The sequence below is a fragment of the Cryptotermes secundus genome, unplaced genomic scaffold (assembly GCF_002891405.2).
Source record: "Cryptotermes secundus unplaced genomic scaffold, Csec_1.0 scaffold206, whole genome shotgun sequence".
In the NCBI taxonomy this organism is placed as follows: Eukaryota; Metazoa; Arthropoda; class Insecta; order Blattodea; family Kalotermitidae; genus Cryptotermes; species Cryptotermes secundus.
This window is the reverse complement of record NW_019734313.1, coordinates 615157-632796: the sequence shown is the minus strand read 5'-3', so window position 1 is coordinate 632796 and position 17640 is coordinate 615157. Positions and strand designations below refer to the sequence as shown.

Here is a 17640-nt window from a genome sequence, read left to right as displayed (position 1 = left end):
CAGCATGGGAAGTGTTTGAAGACAGAATAATCAGGAGAGGACTGTGACCTCCCAGATCTCAATTTTTGCGATTTTTATCTTTGGGGAAACCTGAAAGGAAAAGTCTACAAGAATAATCCTTGCAGCACTGAAGCTCTGCAGAATGAAATAACATGCCACTTTTTCACAAGCTTGGATACCTGCAACTTTATACGAACTGATGGGTCAGTATATTTACTATGAAACTTACGGATACATTTTCTGTAAGTTTTTCCTTGCAAAAGTTTCAACAATAAACACACTGTTCAATAGTGAACTTCATTTCAGTATAAATGTCGACTGCCTATCCGACACCTCTAACAAAGACTGACTATTATTGCGACAGTGACTCATTCTGTGCTATCAGCAGTTACAGGAGCAATATGTGAGAAATGTTATGTCCACTGTGCGCTGCTCCCAGGTTTCCTTGATGGTTGAACGTCTCTGTGCTCTTCCAAATGGATTAAAAGTCCATTATATGAAAAGGGGAAATATAGTCATGCATATCAAAAAAATACTTCACTATTAGAAGCCACCACAGTTCTGACTTGTTCTAAGTCCATGTGTATGGTGAGAGTTAGAAATTGTGGTTGAAGTTTCTGGAACAAATCTAAAAGAGCCCAAACTTGCAGGTCATCTGTGCTTTCAAATAAAGTTATCTCTGCAGATTAGGACTGTGATGGTCCAAAACTGCACCAAACATTCTGTGTATATGGTCACCTGCTGCCTTCTGTTGCTATGTGTGAACAGATAGGAATTTTCTTTCAAAGCATCAAGCATCCCTACAGTCCATTTTGAATAGCATGTTGGTCTTGTGTTGGAAGGTGATGTCTGTGGTGCAGATCCTAAGCAGTTAAATTTAATATTGTTCAAGTACTGCAATTACACATTTTAAAAAGATTAGTCAGGATGAAAAATTGTGCTTTGCAAATTAGCAAGTTGCCAGAGATTCTGGCTACATCTCAGTTGCTGAGACGTAAATGTCAGAGTAAGTAACTGTACAATATGGAATGATACTCCATATCTGACAGTATTGTTCCTTCTCTCCCTTGTATGTAAGATTTATCTGTTCTCTCCCATCCGTAAATGCTTTGTCTTGCATCATTTTTATACATCTTATGATTTATATATGCATTTAGAAAAATGCACCCTTGCTCCACACTGCCACCACATCTGTGTATTGTTAGTGAATAAAGCTTTCTTAGTATAACAAAAGTCACGTTTCAATAGATCGTTCCAACCTTTCTCTGAAACAACATTTATTTAACTGTCAACATGACCTTCTAGTCCTCAAGCTCAGGTGTTCAGGGACCTTTCTGTATTTAAAAGGAAAACAGTCTGTTAGTGTTCCTTCTTGGCCCTACTGAGGACTCTAATTAATCTGATTTGGGTCATGACCATTAACCTAATGTCTGTATTTGGAAATGTGCTATTCAATCCAAAATTCTCCAGCAATTTGCATATTGCAGTATATAACTCATTCTTTAATATTTTCACATTTTTAATCAGGTGCCCTTTTGGGTTGGGTAGTGTCTGTGTGTCTCGTGTTGTAGTTCACATGGCTAATGGCCAAAAACTCCTCATATCTCTGTGGAACATACTGGAGAGACAGTTGTGTTAGTATTTACTGGAACTTTATGGCAATGTTCTAAACTGCCAATTCAATATCTTTATTGGTAGAACTGCAGAAGTCTAATCTGGTGTAAGAAACTTGACCATGAGGGTTTTAAATATCGATAAGTTGTGTGATGAAACATACAGGCAAATAATGAAGAAAGGAAACTTTATGGTGTGTGTGTCACCAGCAGCCCTTCTCATCACTTCCATCACTGCACTCCATGAACCCGTTACACATCCTGGTGGGAGGCAGACATTCTCCCAGTGGGCATCGGTGCCCCTTGCATTGTGTCTTGCTGTCTCGTAGTGATGATACCTGCTGCATCATTGTTGCTTGAAGCCAAGGAACATAATTGGACACTTTGGTGTACACACCAGGTCTGTTTGCTCGTGCACAGCCATAGCCATTACTGGTCACCCCATACAGTGACCAGTGTCCATCTTTCTCCTGGGAAAAATAATAAATAAATATACTAATTCTGTGGGATTTCAGTGCCACTAAAATCAAGGCCCACCAATAAATACAATTCTGAGCTGCTTTATTTCACATCCTATTTCCCGAAGATCATTTTCATATTATCCTCCCACCTTTCTCAGTCTTCCCATTGACTACTGTGCACAGGTCCCCATACCAAAATTTTGTATGTATTTCTTGTTTAATCCTATTCACCCCATTGAAATCTCCATGATTAACTGCTCTGACAATACTAGGTGATGTGCATAAATCATGAAGTTCTGATTATATAATGGCCTGCTTTCCCTAGTTCATCCATCTTAAGTACAAATATTCGGCCGCACCATAGCTCAAGCGGTTAGTCGCTGGTTTCCCACCGCGGAGGCCCAGGTTCGATCCTGGGTCTGGTCAAGTGGGATTTGTGGTGGACAAAGTGGTGCTGCTGCAGGTTTTCTCCAAGTACTTCAATTTCCCCTGCCAATCTTCATTCCACCAATTGCTCCACAATCACCCTCACCTATCATCTGGGGCTGGTACAAGAGGCCAGAAGTGGCCGCAGTACAAGGGACTTAGTCTCACCCCACTAGCAATTAAAAAAAATACAGATATTTCTTTGAGCACTTTATTTTCCGTATTTTATTTCATTTATGGTTAAGTTAGTGGTGCTGTCAATAGTTCAGACTGTATCTTGCTGAAGGATAAGAATGGGGGACACTGGCCTAGCATATGCTGCAGGGACTGATGAACACCATGAAAACCTGTCATGATAGCCAGTCTCTCGGCCTAGATTTGAATCAGAAACCTCCTAATTAAGAAGTAGGAGTGCTACCCATTTGAATGTGATGTTCAGTACTTTGTTTATAGACATGTTCTTTATTTCTTTCTTCAGTGTGACATAATGTAGTATGCATTTTGGGAGTCTTATTGGCTTTTCTATAAATTATGTCAATTTTTGGGAACTGATACAATAAAAGTTGAAGTGCCAGTGTATAAAAGAAGTAAAACTGTAGAGTGAGTAATGTCATGAATGTGGAAATACATCAGTAAGTTGCAGTATATAAGATCTTTCAATGGCTTAAACTCTTTTTGAGGCAGAAGTAGAACTAATTCAACTAACCTGGCACATGAGAGGCCCACCAGAGTCACCCAGGCATGCATCGCGACCACCACGATCAAACCCTGCACAAAACATATTGTCAGTGACTCGATACAGTGGCAGGAAGAGGGTCCGCTTGCGGCACTCAGCTGTTGAGATGATCGGCAACTGCACTTCTTGGAGAGTGTCCGCTGAAATGTGAGAAGAGACTATTTTAAAATACACATACATTAGATAGGACAGCGTTGACAAGTTATTGGCAGACGTTTTATGTGGACATCAGACTTTGTCTGTCACGCTGAGAGAACTGTGGGACAGTCTTTTTTGAGAAGCTAATCATCACCCAGTCTGGAAGTTCCCTCTGTCTTTTATGGAACGCAAAGTTCCTAACCTGAGCCAGGTGAATCCAGACCACAGCCTCACAATACTTCTTAAAGATCCATTTTAATATCATCCCATTTATACCTACATCTCCCATGAATAGTATATGTTATTCTATTCGTTTGATGATCCCAGTAATACTGGTCAAGAATACATATTATGAAGTTCTTAACAGAGCAGTGGAGAAAGTTATGCAGTGGGGAGTTCCATAGCTTATATTCTGCTTCTAAAAGACAGCATGTCCCCATGTGAGATTTCTGAACTATTCCTTTTGTAATTTCCTCTTGGAAAATATTGGGATAATGCTTTAAAATTAGCCATGACCAATTCCATGCCCTCAACATATAATTTATGTTCATGTTGTAAATTAGCATTATACAAGGGATGGACAAAAATATGGAAGCACCTTGTGAAATGCATGCCTCAATTGAAGTGTTTATTTAGGCGACGTATAATCCAGGTGGTTGGCATAGTGAAACTGTACCAAAAATGTAATGTAAGAGGAACAAGTATGAAACTTCCAGTAACACATTGCAGCATGGATCCTGCGTGACTTACGGAAGATGCGTCCAACTTCGAAGAGCTGTCCCCACCCTACTACTGTGCAGAGTCGCCCATCATGGATCGGAGCTGGAGGTAGACACACTGGTCGGACAAAGTCACTGAACTGCACAGGATCCCTCAGTCGAAGTAATGAAATGTCGTTGAGGAAACCCGCATCCACATAACCTGGGTGAAGTATGATGTGCGACACAGGACGTAACTGTTCATATGGAGAAGGGAAACTGGAACCCCTGCGTAGTGCGCCCAGTCTTGCTACCCAGTAGTCGTCAAGAGCACTGCAAGTAAGTCATTCCCAAATATATGCATGAACTCTAGCTGGCCTGTTATGAAAATTACAAAACATATTAAACTTACTCATAAGAATCTTCTTCCACTGTGTTGATATACTGTAATTAAGGAAATGTTCGTGACTGAAAAACTTTTCCAGTATTAGGCCATTCACCTGTTATGGTTATTACATGACCTGATGCTCCTATCTCGTTATGCATCATCTTATTTTGGGTGGGAACAGATCCTATCAGAGCTCATCTTTTCAACATGTCCTTTCCATTTTCTTATATATTATTGTAGACAGCTTATGACAGTTTTCATAAAACGTGATCATTGATTAAAATCGTAGAGTAACTGAATGTGTCACGGTAAAAATGATTTGCTGAGAACTTTACGTAGAGCCTTGATCCTGAATCTGTGAATGTTTAAGTACAAACTGTGTCATGTTATTTTAATGTGGAAAAAATCAAATTAAGTTTAATAACTAACAGAGTTTCCCTTGTATGCCCTTGATAGTTATTCAGTTGATTGAGAAATTACATGTGTTATGTAACTTTGAAATTTGTTACAATGTTTATAAATACCTACTGTTGGGTCTTGTTGTGACCCAGATCAGTCCACTATATGGGTTCAGATTTACCTCTTTATTATGTGCTTTATGTTCTGCTCCCATCTATACCTAAGTTTTCTTAACTGGTCTTATTCTTTGGAGTTAAAACTTTGTAGCCCTGACGCCTGGAGTTTGTCCTCTTTACAGAAACAGAATAAATATTTTCAAATTGCACAATTCTTTCATTGATAAACATAAAATGAGTAAATGAAATCTGGAATGCAGATGATGGGTCGAACTGCCCATTACAAGTGTCACTTTATATGGTACACCCAGATTTCCTCATTGATCATTTTTAAATTGCTCAGTATATGTTTGAAGCACATCTTTATATTGTCTGTTGGCAAGATAAATAACTAAATAAAGCCTTATGGCCTGTAACGTTTCAGTTCCTATGGATAACAAGTGATCTCAAAGGCATATACTGTGGCTTACTGGTAGAAGCAGTGCCCTGCTGAGACCAGCCAACGGTCTGCAATGAGGGTAGCTCCACATTGGAATTCCCCTTCCTTGTACAGTGCTGCCTGCCATGGCCACGAGCCTGGGGCAGCGTTCCCTCCTCCCACAATCCTGGAATGACGAGAACTGTTCTCAATGTTGGCACATGTCCATTACAGAACAGTCATTAGATCATTGGGTTGGATGATTAGTTCGCCAATTTTTTTACAGTACAGAACATACCATGAGAAGGTTTTTGTTCTTGTGATCCATATATTTTTAAGATTTATATTTTTGGATTTTGAAATGTAAACTATATGTATTGTATGCAGAAATGACTGACCCAACTTACACAATGGCTTTTGATCATTGAGCCTAACACACATTATCAGCAGCTAGACTATAAAACATTGAATGGCTGGATGACAGATGAATGATGATTTGGAAGGGATTTAAAAGGAAGCAGTCATGGCCTAATTAAGGTACAATCCTGGCATTTGCCTGGAGGAACTGAGGAAGACAAAATTCTCAGTCAGGATACCCAATGTCAGCTGAGATTCAAACCGAGCATCTCCCAAATATGAGTCAAGAGCTTTACTGTTATGCAAGCCCATTTTATTCCTGTCATATCATCTGTGATGTACTACTGTGTGCATGCGTGTGTGCACACTAACTTTAAATGATTTTGCTGTCCTTAAGAGTAAGCACTCTGACTTTCTGCAAGCATTCTGTTTCTGAATGTTCTTTCCGTACTCTAGTCATGTCTCTCTAAATGTGTTCAAGTGTTTCAATAGTAGGCCTCTACAGTAAAACACTGCACTGAGAAACCCTAGTGATCCTTCGAAACAGAGCTATTGTGTAGTGTAGTCAAATAATCCAATATGCTCCATTTTCTGCACAAAACTACAGTTTGGTTATTAACTGTCAGACTTACTAAGCCTAATGAACTACTCTAACATGTCAATAAATTCAGGTTTTACTGCTTATTTTTATATATAAACACATGTAGTTTTTAAGCTGGTATGCGTACTACAAACAATTGACACATGCCAACAAACTTGTCAAGAATCACACATCTGTGGGTGCATTATGTGTTTCAACATTGAGGCCAGAACTGAGCATTAAAGTGACAACAAACATATTTTCAGGGAAACGAAGTGTTGAGTATGTGTGTACATATTCTCTGAATGTCAGTACCCCTGCATGGGAGACACATTACTTTTGAGATGGGATAACGGGTCTTTGAAAAATACGAAACTTACATTGATATAATTATTTTGTAGGGTGTGAAACAACATCAGCCATGCAAGATTTATTATTTAGGTTTCAGTTTCATAGAAGTAGCTTACGGAATACTGGGGCTAGGAATATGATTCTTTTTTAAAAAGATTATGTACATTTCTAAAAATTATGTGTGAAATATTTCTCATTAGTCAATGACTACAAACACAGCAGTGGTGCAGAACTTCATGATTATGTCTGAGAAATTTAATATAGATTCTGCCCTCAAAATGTTCTTCCAAAATTATGCTACTAATTACTGCTGTTGCTGTTACTGCTACTACCACTGCCGCCCCTACCACCACTACAGCAGTAGCAGTGATGATGACAACAACAGCAATAACAGTACTCTGTACATTGTAACTCGAGTAAGATTAATCCTGTGACCTTGTATATACAAACCAAACATGCTATCTCGTAAGATGAATTGTATTTTATTGATGAATTATGAGCTCACGAGGTAGATTACCCAAATGTAATGGGAACAATACAAGATTCGTAGGACTGGTAAGTCAGTGCAATTGGTGGGAAAACTTTTTGAGTTACTGTTTAAATCTTCATTCTTGTTTTAGCATGAATTCTAGACATTATTTTGATATTTACTCCCCAGTCCTTGACTGCTTTGACAAATAAGCGCAAAAAATGTGTTGGTGTTAGAGTGTGTCATCAGTTTTTCCAAGTCTTATCAAGCTAGTGTAATATAGAACAGTGCACCCCTGCATTGCATTAAAAAAATTAGTTCATAGGTTACTTAATGACGTATTCACTGCAGAGACCATTTAGTACTGAGTGAGATGAAAAGATAATTAAGTGAAATGAATCAGTTATCACTTTTGGGGAACTGAAAGGATGGAAGAAAAGTATGAAGTATATCAGTCAGGGTAGCTGGTTGGCTGTTTTATTAGTTTCAAACTGAACATCTCTTGAAGACAAGTTACTGGCAGCAGTGCTAAGCCAAGTTTACTTTCTACATAGAACACATGTTGTACTAGGAACAGACACACACAGACAGTACCTGGTGTAATAGGTCATAAGATCTCTATGTTGCAAAAATTTTGTGCTATGTCATAACCAAGGTGTGGATAGAAATTAAAAATTAAAAGCCACAGTTGAGAAGTTCTGTCTTCTGGGATATAACACTATGTAGTCAAATCCTACAAAACCTATAGTTTCTTGGAATGAAGCAGGTAACATTTGAGGAGCAGGATAGGCTGTGTTAGAAATATTAGGAGCTTGGAAAGCACTGGTTACAGTGGCAGCATACTTCAATTGAAGTCAGTTACAACGGGCCAGACTGGAGGTGTAGCAAATTCATACAAAATTTTGATTCAGCCACTGCTTGAACAGTGAGTATTTGGAAGACCAAGATGGAGTTGGGAGGATAACATTAAGATTGATGACAGGAAAATTGGTTTGTGAGGGTAGGAGTTCAATAGATTTGGCTCAGGATTTGATGGTAGCAATATTATGAACTTTGGGTTTTACTACCAGAGAATTGGTTAGTTGCACCAGCATATGTCCTGCCTACTTACCTGGCCCACTGGTTGATAGCTTGTGGTCGGATACCACACCTCAGGTCTCGACAGCTGACATGTACAACTTCTTTTTGATTGCATTGCGTCTNGGGGGGGGGGGTACAATTTGTTCCTTATGTTGTGTGTAGGAAGTTACAGGCTGTGCTGTAACTAGAGAAGCCACTTGAAGAGTTCTGTATTCTTGGATATAATGCTGTGTAGTCCACTGATAGAAGCTGAGAGCAGAGCTCTGCTTATCTGCTTCATTCTGGTTTCATGCTTGGCCTACTCTTCAGCCCTGAAGATGGAAGTGACCTGTTGCTCCAAAACACTGGTTCACTTTCAACACACTGTATTGCATTACATCCAAGAAGACAGAAATCTTCATAACCACCGTGTGGAACATTTTTACAGAAAATATATCAGAGCTTGGCAGAAATACAGGCATTAGTTTAGTTTTGCTATGACGTTTCAGTGGAGTTGAAGTGTTCATTTCTCTCCAGCAAGGGACAAGTCAGAAAGCAATAAAATACAGATGTATCTAATTTAAAAGAGTTTCCTTTTGATATTCATTATAATCACTACCACCACCCTTTCCAGTACAGTCCATTTGGCAAGTTATGGCTACTAGAAACAGCATCTTCCCATTATTCCGAAGTTTTCATAAAGCATAAAGCATTTTAAAGCATGAATTAATATTAAACAATGAGCCACTGGGAAAGGGGCTGTAAAGTGAGGAATGGTACAAATACCCAATTCAGGCAACTGGTCCTAGCACTGGAAAGGCTGATTATATTTGCACTTGCTGCATCACTCACCGTGGCTGTGAGTTGTTGTATGCGTCTGAAGAATATGCGAGTTCAAAGTAATGTGAGCTGTCAGCTCGGCTGCTGCTTGGTGTGTCAACTGTTCTGTTCACTCTCTCAAAATCACTGTAAGAATAAGACTCATGTATGTCATATCCAGGATTTGGCTGGGGTCAGTTTCTCTTGTAACTTTGTGAGTTATCCTTACAGGTTTTTCATGTTTTCACTCGGTCCTTTGAGGAAAGTGCTAGGATAATACCCTAATTGGGCCATCAGCAGTTCTCCCACAGTTGCTGACTAGCCTCCTACCTTTATAGTGGAGAGCCTTCTCTGAAATGTCTGTATTTATTCAGCCAGTCAAAAAATTCCATACACTTTAAGGAGCTAAATGGTTTATTACTTGTTCATAAAAGTCTGTCACCGGACTCTACTGAGTCAGTTTAAGCTTTGTCATCCAACAGTATCCACAAAGGTACTTCTAATATACCCAGTAATGTTGCATTATGACCATTCTATCACTGCTCTCCTATGCAGACTTTCAGACCTGCTAGTCCAAAACATTTATGTGGTCAGCTCATGGCTCAGCTTGCAATATCATATTGCTATTGTGGAATTATATAAATAATTTTGTAAGCACTTGCAAGCAGTCTGACACAAAGGATTGACTCAGAAGAGACCTGTGAGTTCGTTGATTATGAATGAGAGGAAAGGGTCAAGGTGAATTGTTGTGCGATATACACACACACACACACACACACCCATACATTATTTCCATTATGTGTACAGCTCATTCAGCCTTTCATTACTGAATTGTGGTTATCGCAGTATGTAATGCAGACCTCATACAAGACTACTATGGTTGTGTTTCACTTGTATTTTAGTGGTAGGACTTCAGGACAGAGTGGGAAGTGCCAGAGAAAAAGTATGAAGGATATTCAGAAAATAAACCTCCATTTATTTTAGGCAACTACTGCAGGAGCAGGGAAGAGCTTGCACACACATGGTAGCATCACATGACTCATTGTCTTGTAACCCCGTGTTTGTCCTTTTACTACAGAGTGAGCTGTGTCCTGCAATGATAATCACACCAGCTGTGAAATTATCACTGTTACCCACTTTATTCATGCTGAAAACATCAGTGTTGTGAAAATCCATTGTCAATTATGAGCAATTTATGGTCAAAATGTAATTAGTGAAGGAACTATAAGACAATGGTGTACAGTGTTCAAAGACTGGCAAACAGATGTCCACGATGAAGAACAGAATGTTCATCTGGCCTTCTGTAGTGAACAGTATTCTTTTTCAAAGTGCTGACAGAAAAATTTGTGAAAGATGGCACTTCATAATTTCAGAACTTTCCTGTGAATTTGCACAAGTTTCACACGCTGTTCTCTATGAGATTATCCCAGCTAGGCTAGGGTATCACAAGTTTTGTGCAAGATGCAGGATGCTCACAAGTGCACACAAAGATGGTGATGAATTTCTCAGTCACATTTTACAAGTAATAGATGGTGAAAACTGGGTTACATTTATAAATGTTGAAACCAAAGAGCAGTCAAAACAGTATATGCACCAACAAGCCGAAAAAGTTTAAACAAATGTTGTCTGCCAGAAAGCTCATGACAGCTGTTTTCTGGGACATGAGAGGAGTGCTGATGCTGGAATTTATGCATCAAGGGTCTGCAATATCAGAAGTGTAATGCGAAACACTAAAGAAAATTCAAAGCGCCATTCAGAACAAAAGGTATGGAATGCTGACATCCAGTTCATTGCTCCTCCATGACAATGTGTGTCTGCATACAGTTGCCCACATGTAAGCACTTCTGGAACATTTCCGCTGAGAGCTGTTCGACCACCTTCCTTATAGCCCTGATCTCACTCTGAGTGACAACCACCTGTTTACCTACCTGAAGAACTGGTTGTCATCATAGCACTTCAACAATAATGAGGAGTTGATGGATGGTGTTAAAACATGGATGAGCTCACAGACAGCAGACTTCTTTGACACAGACACAAAACCTTATTTCCCGTTACAACAAATATCTCAATTCCGGCGGTGACTGTGTTGAGAAGTAGCTTAAGTATGTACATATTGTTTTTATATAATACTTGTTTTCTCATTACTTGTTTTGTTAACAGCTCACCAGATGGTACTTTCCCAATAGCCCTCATACATCAATGTTGCCCACTTCTTTTCTGGCAGGCCATCTGGCTTGAGATCTCAGATCAACAAGGACTGAAGTCCACTGGGCGTATTCATACTGTTTCACAGCAGTTCTCAAATTATAGGTGGATGAGACAACCAGGTATGTGGACATCCATGATGAAGGGACTTACCCATCATCTGATGTGATAGTATGTGAAATGTGCTTGTATTTGGCCCTAATCCTAGAGATGGGACTCTTTACCAGAATCTCTGGAGGAGTACTGATAGACTCTATGACAGTTTCACACACACGTTTATTATTCTCAGGATTGTGATGCCATGCAGTGTCGTAGGTGTATAACACTGTTTTGGAGCAACACCGCTTTGTTCTTCAGGATAGAAATTTGCAACGTGGCAAGTTTTGAGGAAGTAAGGGGAAATTAAATGAATCGTGGATGCTAAGGGTATATGGCTCACTTCTGGATTAGGATGACCTAATCATCCTACCATTCAGTTCTTTACAGTCTGAGCTAGGACAGTGTAATTGATAAACCATATATAAGTGTGTAAACATTCACCATATGATGAAAATTTCTGTGAGGGGCACAGAAACACTGTTATTGATGACTACAGCCGAGTGTTTATTCTGTAACCAAGTCATAGACTGGGAAACACTTACTTGAGAAGCTGCAGTGCTGTGGTGAAAGTAAACTTCATGGAAGCCAGTAACAAACATAATTTGGCCAGCCAGAGGATAGAAATTGTAATGATGTGCCTATTCCATTCACAGCAAAGATAATCTGTACAACATGTGCTTTAGGGATTATCACAATGAAATGAGTTTGTGAATACGGTGTCGTCATGTGGGATAACCGTGGGATTCAGGCAGCAGACTTGAATAAAATAGACACCAACTAGTAGCTCATTCCGGAGTCTTATGCATCTAACAAATTACATATATGAAATTTTTGCGTTACTGTGATGTACAGTTTCTTCACTTTTAGATATTTTTTTATTTTACATTTGTACCACTCGTAATTTAGACCACCTCTCTGGTCTAGTGGTCAGCGCTCCTTACGGATCCAGAGGTCCGGGTTTGATTGTGCCAGGTCTAGCCACACCTGCCTCATTGGCCCAGTTAGTTCAGTGGCTATGAAAGGGTTAATATTATCTTCCCATCTATGACTTTGTGTTCCAGGTTGTGTCATCACTTATGGTTTTACAACCAAAATTTTGTGTCCTTTTATTTGTTCAGCAGTTTATGCTGAATCTCCCTTCCACCTTAGCTTTAATTTGATCATCTTAATACTACATAAATAAATAAAATAATAAATAAAGCTGTCCCTGTAACAGGCCGTGGAGCCCCGTAGGTTTATGAGACTTTGAGGCTCCCACATTTTCTAGAAAATTGGCTCAAAGATTGCAGTGAGGTTGTCAGTCACATGCTCCAGCCACCCTCTACTTCCAGAAGATTCATGATACTCATTTCTGTTAGAAGTTGAGTTGACCCAAGGGTTATAGCGTGGCTGGAAGGGTCAGGTCAATTGAAAAATCCAATGAGATTGGAAATTGACCCCCCCCCCTCAACCTTCCAGCTTGTAGCATAACACCTCAACTTATTCAGTGAAAAATGCAAGTTGTAAACCTGATGAGTATGAAATTGTCTCCATTCCTTTGTTATTTCCTGTCTTTTAGGTTCAGACTTTTTTATCAGCACTTTTTTCTGAAACATGTTCAGTCTGATTTGTCCCTTTTGTTAGAAATAAGCCAGTCAAAAAAATAGTGTAAATTCGTATTATTGCATTTTAGATGAAATAACACAGCTTACCTGTATGTCATTGCTTTGCAGACAGCACGTCCAAGGTCAGCAACTTCCCATGCAGACTGAGACCTGGCTACGACATTGTCAAAATTCTGCAGGCAGAGTTTTCCCCAGCGACCCTGCTTCCTCACCATCAGGTAACCTTGAACAGTGAGTGAAAGTTTCATAATTGTGACCTGTTTATAAAACTTTCAGAACTGAGATAACCAACAAACATGAACACACCCAGATCTATAGCTGCCTCTTTGTATAATGTAGCACATTTCACTAGTCTTGTTGAAGTATCAATACTATTTTTCAGTTATGTATATTTTATTTTGTCTGAATTGTTCTTTAAAGATCTTGTACTCTGAAGTATGTCTGCTGACAGCTACATAAACTACAAGGAGCAATACTGATCAGCATGATGCAGTGTAGTCCCAGATGTGATTCTTGAGCCAGAGGCCAGGCATCCTGACTGAGGTTTGTTGTTCCTTTCATTAAACCTTCCAGGCACATGCTGGGATCATGCCTTAACATTGTCTATGTTATGTCCCTTCCATGTCCTTCTCAGTTAATCACAGTGATCCTGCCATTCAGTGGCATATAATTATGAAATTGCAGAAGCAGATTTAAATAAATTAAGAAACAAAGAAACAATAACAAATGCTAGACCATATGCCACATCAGAAGTTTCCAACCACATTTCTCGAGATGCTAGTGGGATGCTGATCAAATTCTAATTTTAATACTTGGAAATTCTTAGTGATATCCTGAAAGCTAATATTTCAAATGTTCACCTGTGATGTTTGGGTGCTGATGACTGATTGGATTAAGCAGTTACTTGTGACTTGATTGAATTTTATTGAAGGCTTTATAATTGTTGACTCATTTCTTGGTACATTTCTCATTGATTAGTTGATAGTTAAGCACTCAGTCAAGAAATTCTTTGCTATGAATCTGAAGATTCACTCCCCCCCCCCCCCATCCATTCATCATACAAGTAAAAGCGTTCTTCACGCTGTTGTCATCCAAACCTGTGCCTGTTGACCTAGTCATATCAGGGATTTGCAAGGTCAGTGTTCTAATCTGACTCCAGTTTCATCAGGCTTTTCCTCAGTCAGCACAGCATTCTGTCTCAAGTGTTTCTTGTCTAAGGAAGACCCAGTTTAATGCATTTCCATCACCCATTAAAAAACACTGACAGAGCTGGAACTTGGGCAAGGCTTCTTATGGAGAAACATTCTTTTTCACGATTTATATGATTTATTTTTCATGTAAGTATTGTACAGAAAAACCCACTGTTCTAGTGTATATTCACCACCTGAATTCTTTATTATAACAGACATTCAAATGATCTTACAGGAACAGAAACACAAAGAGAACTCATTCATATTTTAGTGAGTCATTTGCAGGTTCAGTGGCAGTCATACAAGATAAACAGTAAGATTGACCTTGCATAATAAAGCACCCATCAGTCTCTCCTCAAGTCATCCATATATCACATAAAACATGTTCAGTTATTTCTTGCATGTTTTTCTCATGGCTGGGCACACCTCATTTGTCCTGTCAAGAAAGACTCTGTACATGCCTCACGTTTCTTCCAGATTTTATAGCTAAATCACCCTCCCATTTTAAAAGATTATGCATTTACCTTCTGAGTTGTATGGGAAGCCACCTGCAGTTGACTCATTCTGTGCAACAGTGACACATTGCTTTTCATCATCCCCATAGGGACAGTCTCGTGCCCCATCACAAAGTTGGTGTTGGTCCACACACACCTGGGAGTTGGGGCACACAAATTGTCCTGGGGAGCACCATTCTGCACAGAATGACAGTTATTCTTTTATCATGTCTTATGAAGAAAATGGTCAGATAACTTTTGTACAATTCATGAAGTGAGGTTTATTTATTTACGTAGGTAGGTCAATAAGTAAGTTACAAATGGATATAGAACTTAAACAAATAAGAGTACTGATTTGAAAAATGCTTTTATTTCTCTCCCTGTACATTGAGGCACTTGTCCCATTGTTTCACAAGCCCCTGAAAACCAGCAGCATAAAATTCTTTGGGCTGATGTCAGAATCAGGCGGTGACTGGTATCACGAAGGCATACTGCTCACCGTGTTCCAGCCTCAAGGACAAACCGTAAATGCCTACTCCTACTGTAACATCCTCAGGAAACTTCGTAAGGCCATTCAACAGAAGCGACCAGGACTCCTCACCAAAGGCGTGTTGCTCTTGCATCACAATGCCCATCCTCATATTGCCAACGAGACAAATGAGATGCTGTGAAATTTCAAATGGGATGTCCTCGAGCATTGTATAGCCCCGACCTTGCTCCAACCGACTTCCATTTGTTCGGCCATCATCTTTTGGCTGAACATTTTCCCGATGATGAAGCTGTAGAAAAGGAAGTCCCCACCTGGTTCCAACAGCAGCCCAAAGAATTTTATGCTGCAGGTTTTCAGGGTCTTGTGAAAGAATGGGACAAGTGCCTCAGTGTACAGGGAGATTATGTTGAGAAATAAAAGCATTTTTCAGATCAGTACTCTTATTTGTTTAAGTTCTGTATCCTTTTTTAACTTACTCATTTACTTACCCTTGTATTTATTTATTGTTGAATTTTACATCCCTTTAAACTGGTACACATCAAGTGTTTTAAATTACTTGAATATCGATGTGGAGTTAATGGTAAGTTATGTTTCCAAAGTGTATGGAGTGCCCATCAGTAGTAGGGCTCTTGAACTGTGACAGACCAAGAGTCTGGCTGTAGTTGACCTATGCATTTTTTAAATTATTTTTATTATTAGGGATCCTAAACTGCTATCTTAATGTAGATATCAGTTAAGTAATAGTTTATGAATGCAAGCTTTGCTATTCTGTCGCTCCTCTTGGTCTTGATGTTCATTTATTACAGACTTGACAGTAAATAAAAAAACTCAGTGGTTCTAGTCCACAAGCGAACTGTACTGACCAAGTGACCGCCGCTTATCGGCGAAGTTAGTGCCAACTTTAGCTGATAGAGGGCGTCGTGTAGTCAGCGCAACAAATCCCCATGGCCATTAATTTCGGTTTTCTAGACCGGGGCCGCTTTCGCCTTGAAATAGCTCCTCAGTTATCCTCACGAGGCTGAGTGGACCCCGTTCCAGACCCACTACCAGAAAATCTGATAGCACCGGGAATTGACCCCGGACCTCTGGATCTGTAGCCAGGCAAGACAGTAAATCACTATTATAAATACTGCACTATACAGAAATATATCAAATCTGTTGCTGACAAAGCTGATTAACATTACAGATACACTGCATGAAGGCGTTAATTGCTCCCTTATATTTTATTAAATGTACACTGTTTTGGACAGGAGTAAGGGGTGAATGAACTTTCTGTTGGCAATAAAAGTCATGTATCATGTACTGCTGATGGCTGCCTGATGTCTGGTGTGTAGCTGTATGCAGCGCATTGCAAATTGAGTAGACCGGAGGTACAAGACAGGACAGTGGCAAAAGGTAATAAAACACTTTCAGTGGTACACACTTGATAGGTGATTCTTTCATATTGGCGATTTTCTCAAATATATTGAGATTTGATCAGCCATTGTGTGAAAGACAATATACGTATTTTATGAATATCTATAACTTTTACTCGGGAGAATTTTCTCAGAGGTTAATATTTAGTAATATATTTCTAATATGTATTTTAGGTTCTTCATTAATATGGGGCTTAAAACAAACTGAGGAAATTGAACTTACCTATGTTAATATTCATTTAATGTAAGTACTATCTGTCAATTTCTGTCAAAATGAAATAAAATAAAAACACTTCTAATATAAACATATACATTGATTTAGTTTGCTTGATAGTTGTACTTAATATAATGCAAACTTATTCAAAATCAAAATGGCTGAACACAGTTTTGTGTAAGTCCACTTTACCAGTTTTAATCAAAGGTGGCCAGGATATTATGCTCTGTTATACACAGATCGATCGTTATGTTAAATTAACAAGTGAATTTTGAAATTCCTGATTTTGGTTTTCATATGACAGTGGATTTATATACTGTATATAAAAATAAAATTAACATGATGAAAATCAAATTTATTGAATTTAGCTTTGGAAGATGAAAATGTAGATAGAATGACAGGCAGACATGTATGTTTAATTTTGCCATCTGAAGCAAAGTCTTACTCATTGGTCATTTGTATATTATTTTCAGCCCTTCTAAAATGGCACACAGCTTACCACAATTATTCTCATCACTGAAATCCCAGCAGTCGACAACACCATCGCACAGTTTGCGTGTGAGGAACTGTGCCTTTAGATAATCTGCACATGAACAGGCTTGCTCATCTATCCCATCACTACAGTCAACAAGCTGATTGCAACGAGACAGTGATGAGATGCAGTCTCCATCCCCACAGCGAAGACTCAGGTTGCTGGGACAAGCTAAAACCCCATCAAAATATTATGTGTCTGTTCAGGATTGTTACATATACCTTAAGCAATATGTAGTTATTCAGATACTCAATAAATTCTCTGTTCATATAGAACCTTAAGATGCAATATATTTAACCTAGTCCTTATCTTCACAAACTGCTCCCCTAAGATCAACTCTAATGTTATTTTCTCATCTGTACCTCATTT

At 39.0% G+C, this 17640-nt stretch overlaps 3 protein-coding genes across 3 annotated transcripts in view; all 3 read right to left on the bottom strand.

Annotated features, from left to right (window-relative positions):
- Window positions 1-114: 114 nt before the first annotated feature.
- LOC117282632 (serine protease 33-like) lies at window positions 115-3382 on the bottom strand. Its single transcript, XM_033753076.1, has 2 exons — window positions 3207-3382; window positions 115-2083 (listed from the first exon to the last, which is right to left on the bottom strand). The coding sequence occupies exons 1-2, from the start codon at window positions 3279-3281 to the stop codon at window positions 1817-1819; spliced, it is 342 nt and encodes a 113-aa protein (XP_033608967.1). The 5' UTR covers window positions 3282-3382; the 3' UTR covers window positions 115-1816.
- A 620-nt stretch (window positions 3383-4002) lies between these two features.
- On the bottom strand, window positions 4003-15318 carry LOC111868504 (transmembrane protease serine 2-like). The gene is made up of 8 exons (XM_033753080.1): window positions 15222-15318; window positions 14651-14827; window positions 13024-13159; window positions 9062-9175; window positions 8401-8479; window positions 8262-8350; window positions 5446-5595; window positions 4003-4405 (listed from the first exon to the last, which is right to left on the bottom strand). The coding sequence occupies exons 1-8, from the start codon at window positions 15316-15318 to the stop codon at window positions 4003-4005; spliced, it is 1245 nt and encodes a 414-aa protein (XP_033608971.1).
- An 822-nt stretch (window positions 15319-16140) lies between these two features.
- LOC111868503 (mucin-6) overlaps window positions 16141-17640 on the bottom strand; it is a 50463-nt gene continuing 48963 nt past the window's right edge. The window contains exon 9 of the mRNA XM_023859195.2: window positions 16141-17442. Coding sequence (XP_023714963.1) covers window positions 17192-17442 — 251 coding nt within the window. The 3' untranslated portion in view covers window positions 16141-17191. The remainder of the gene's footprint in view (window positions 17443-17640) is intronic.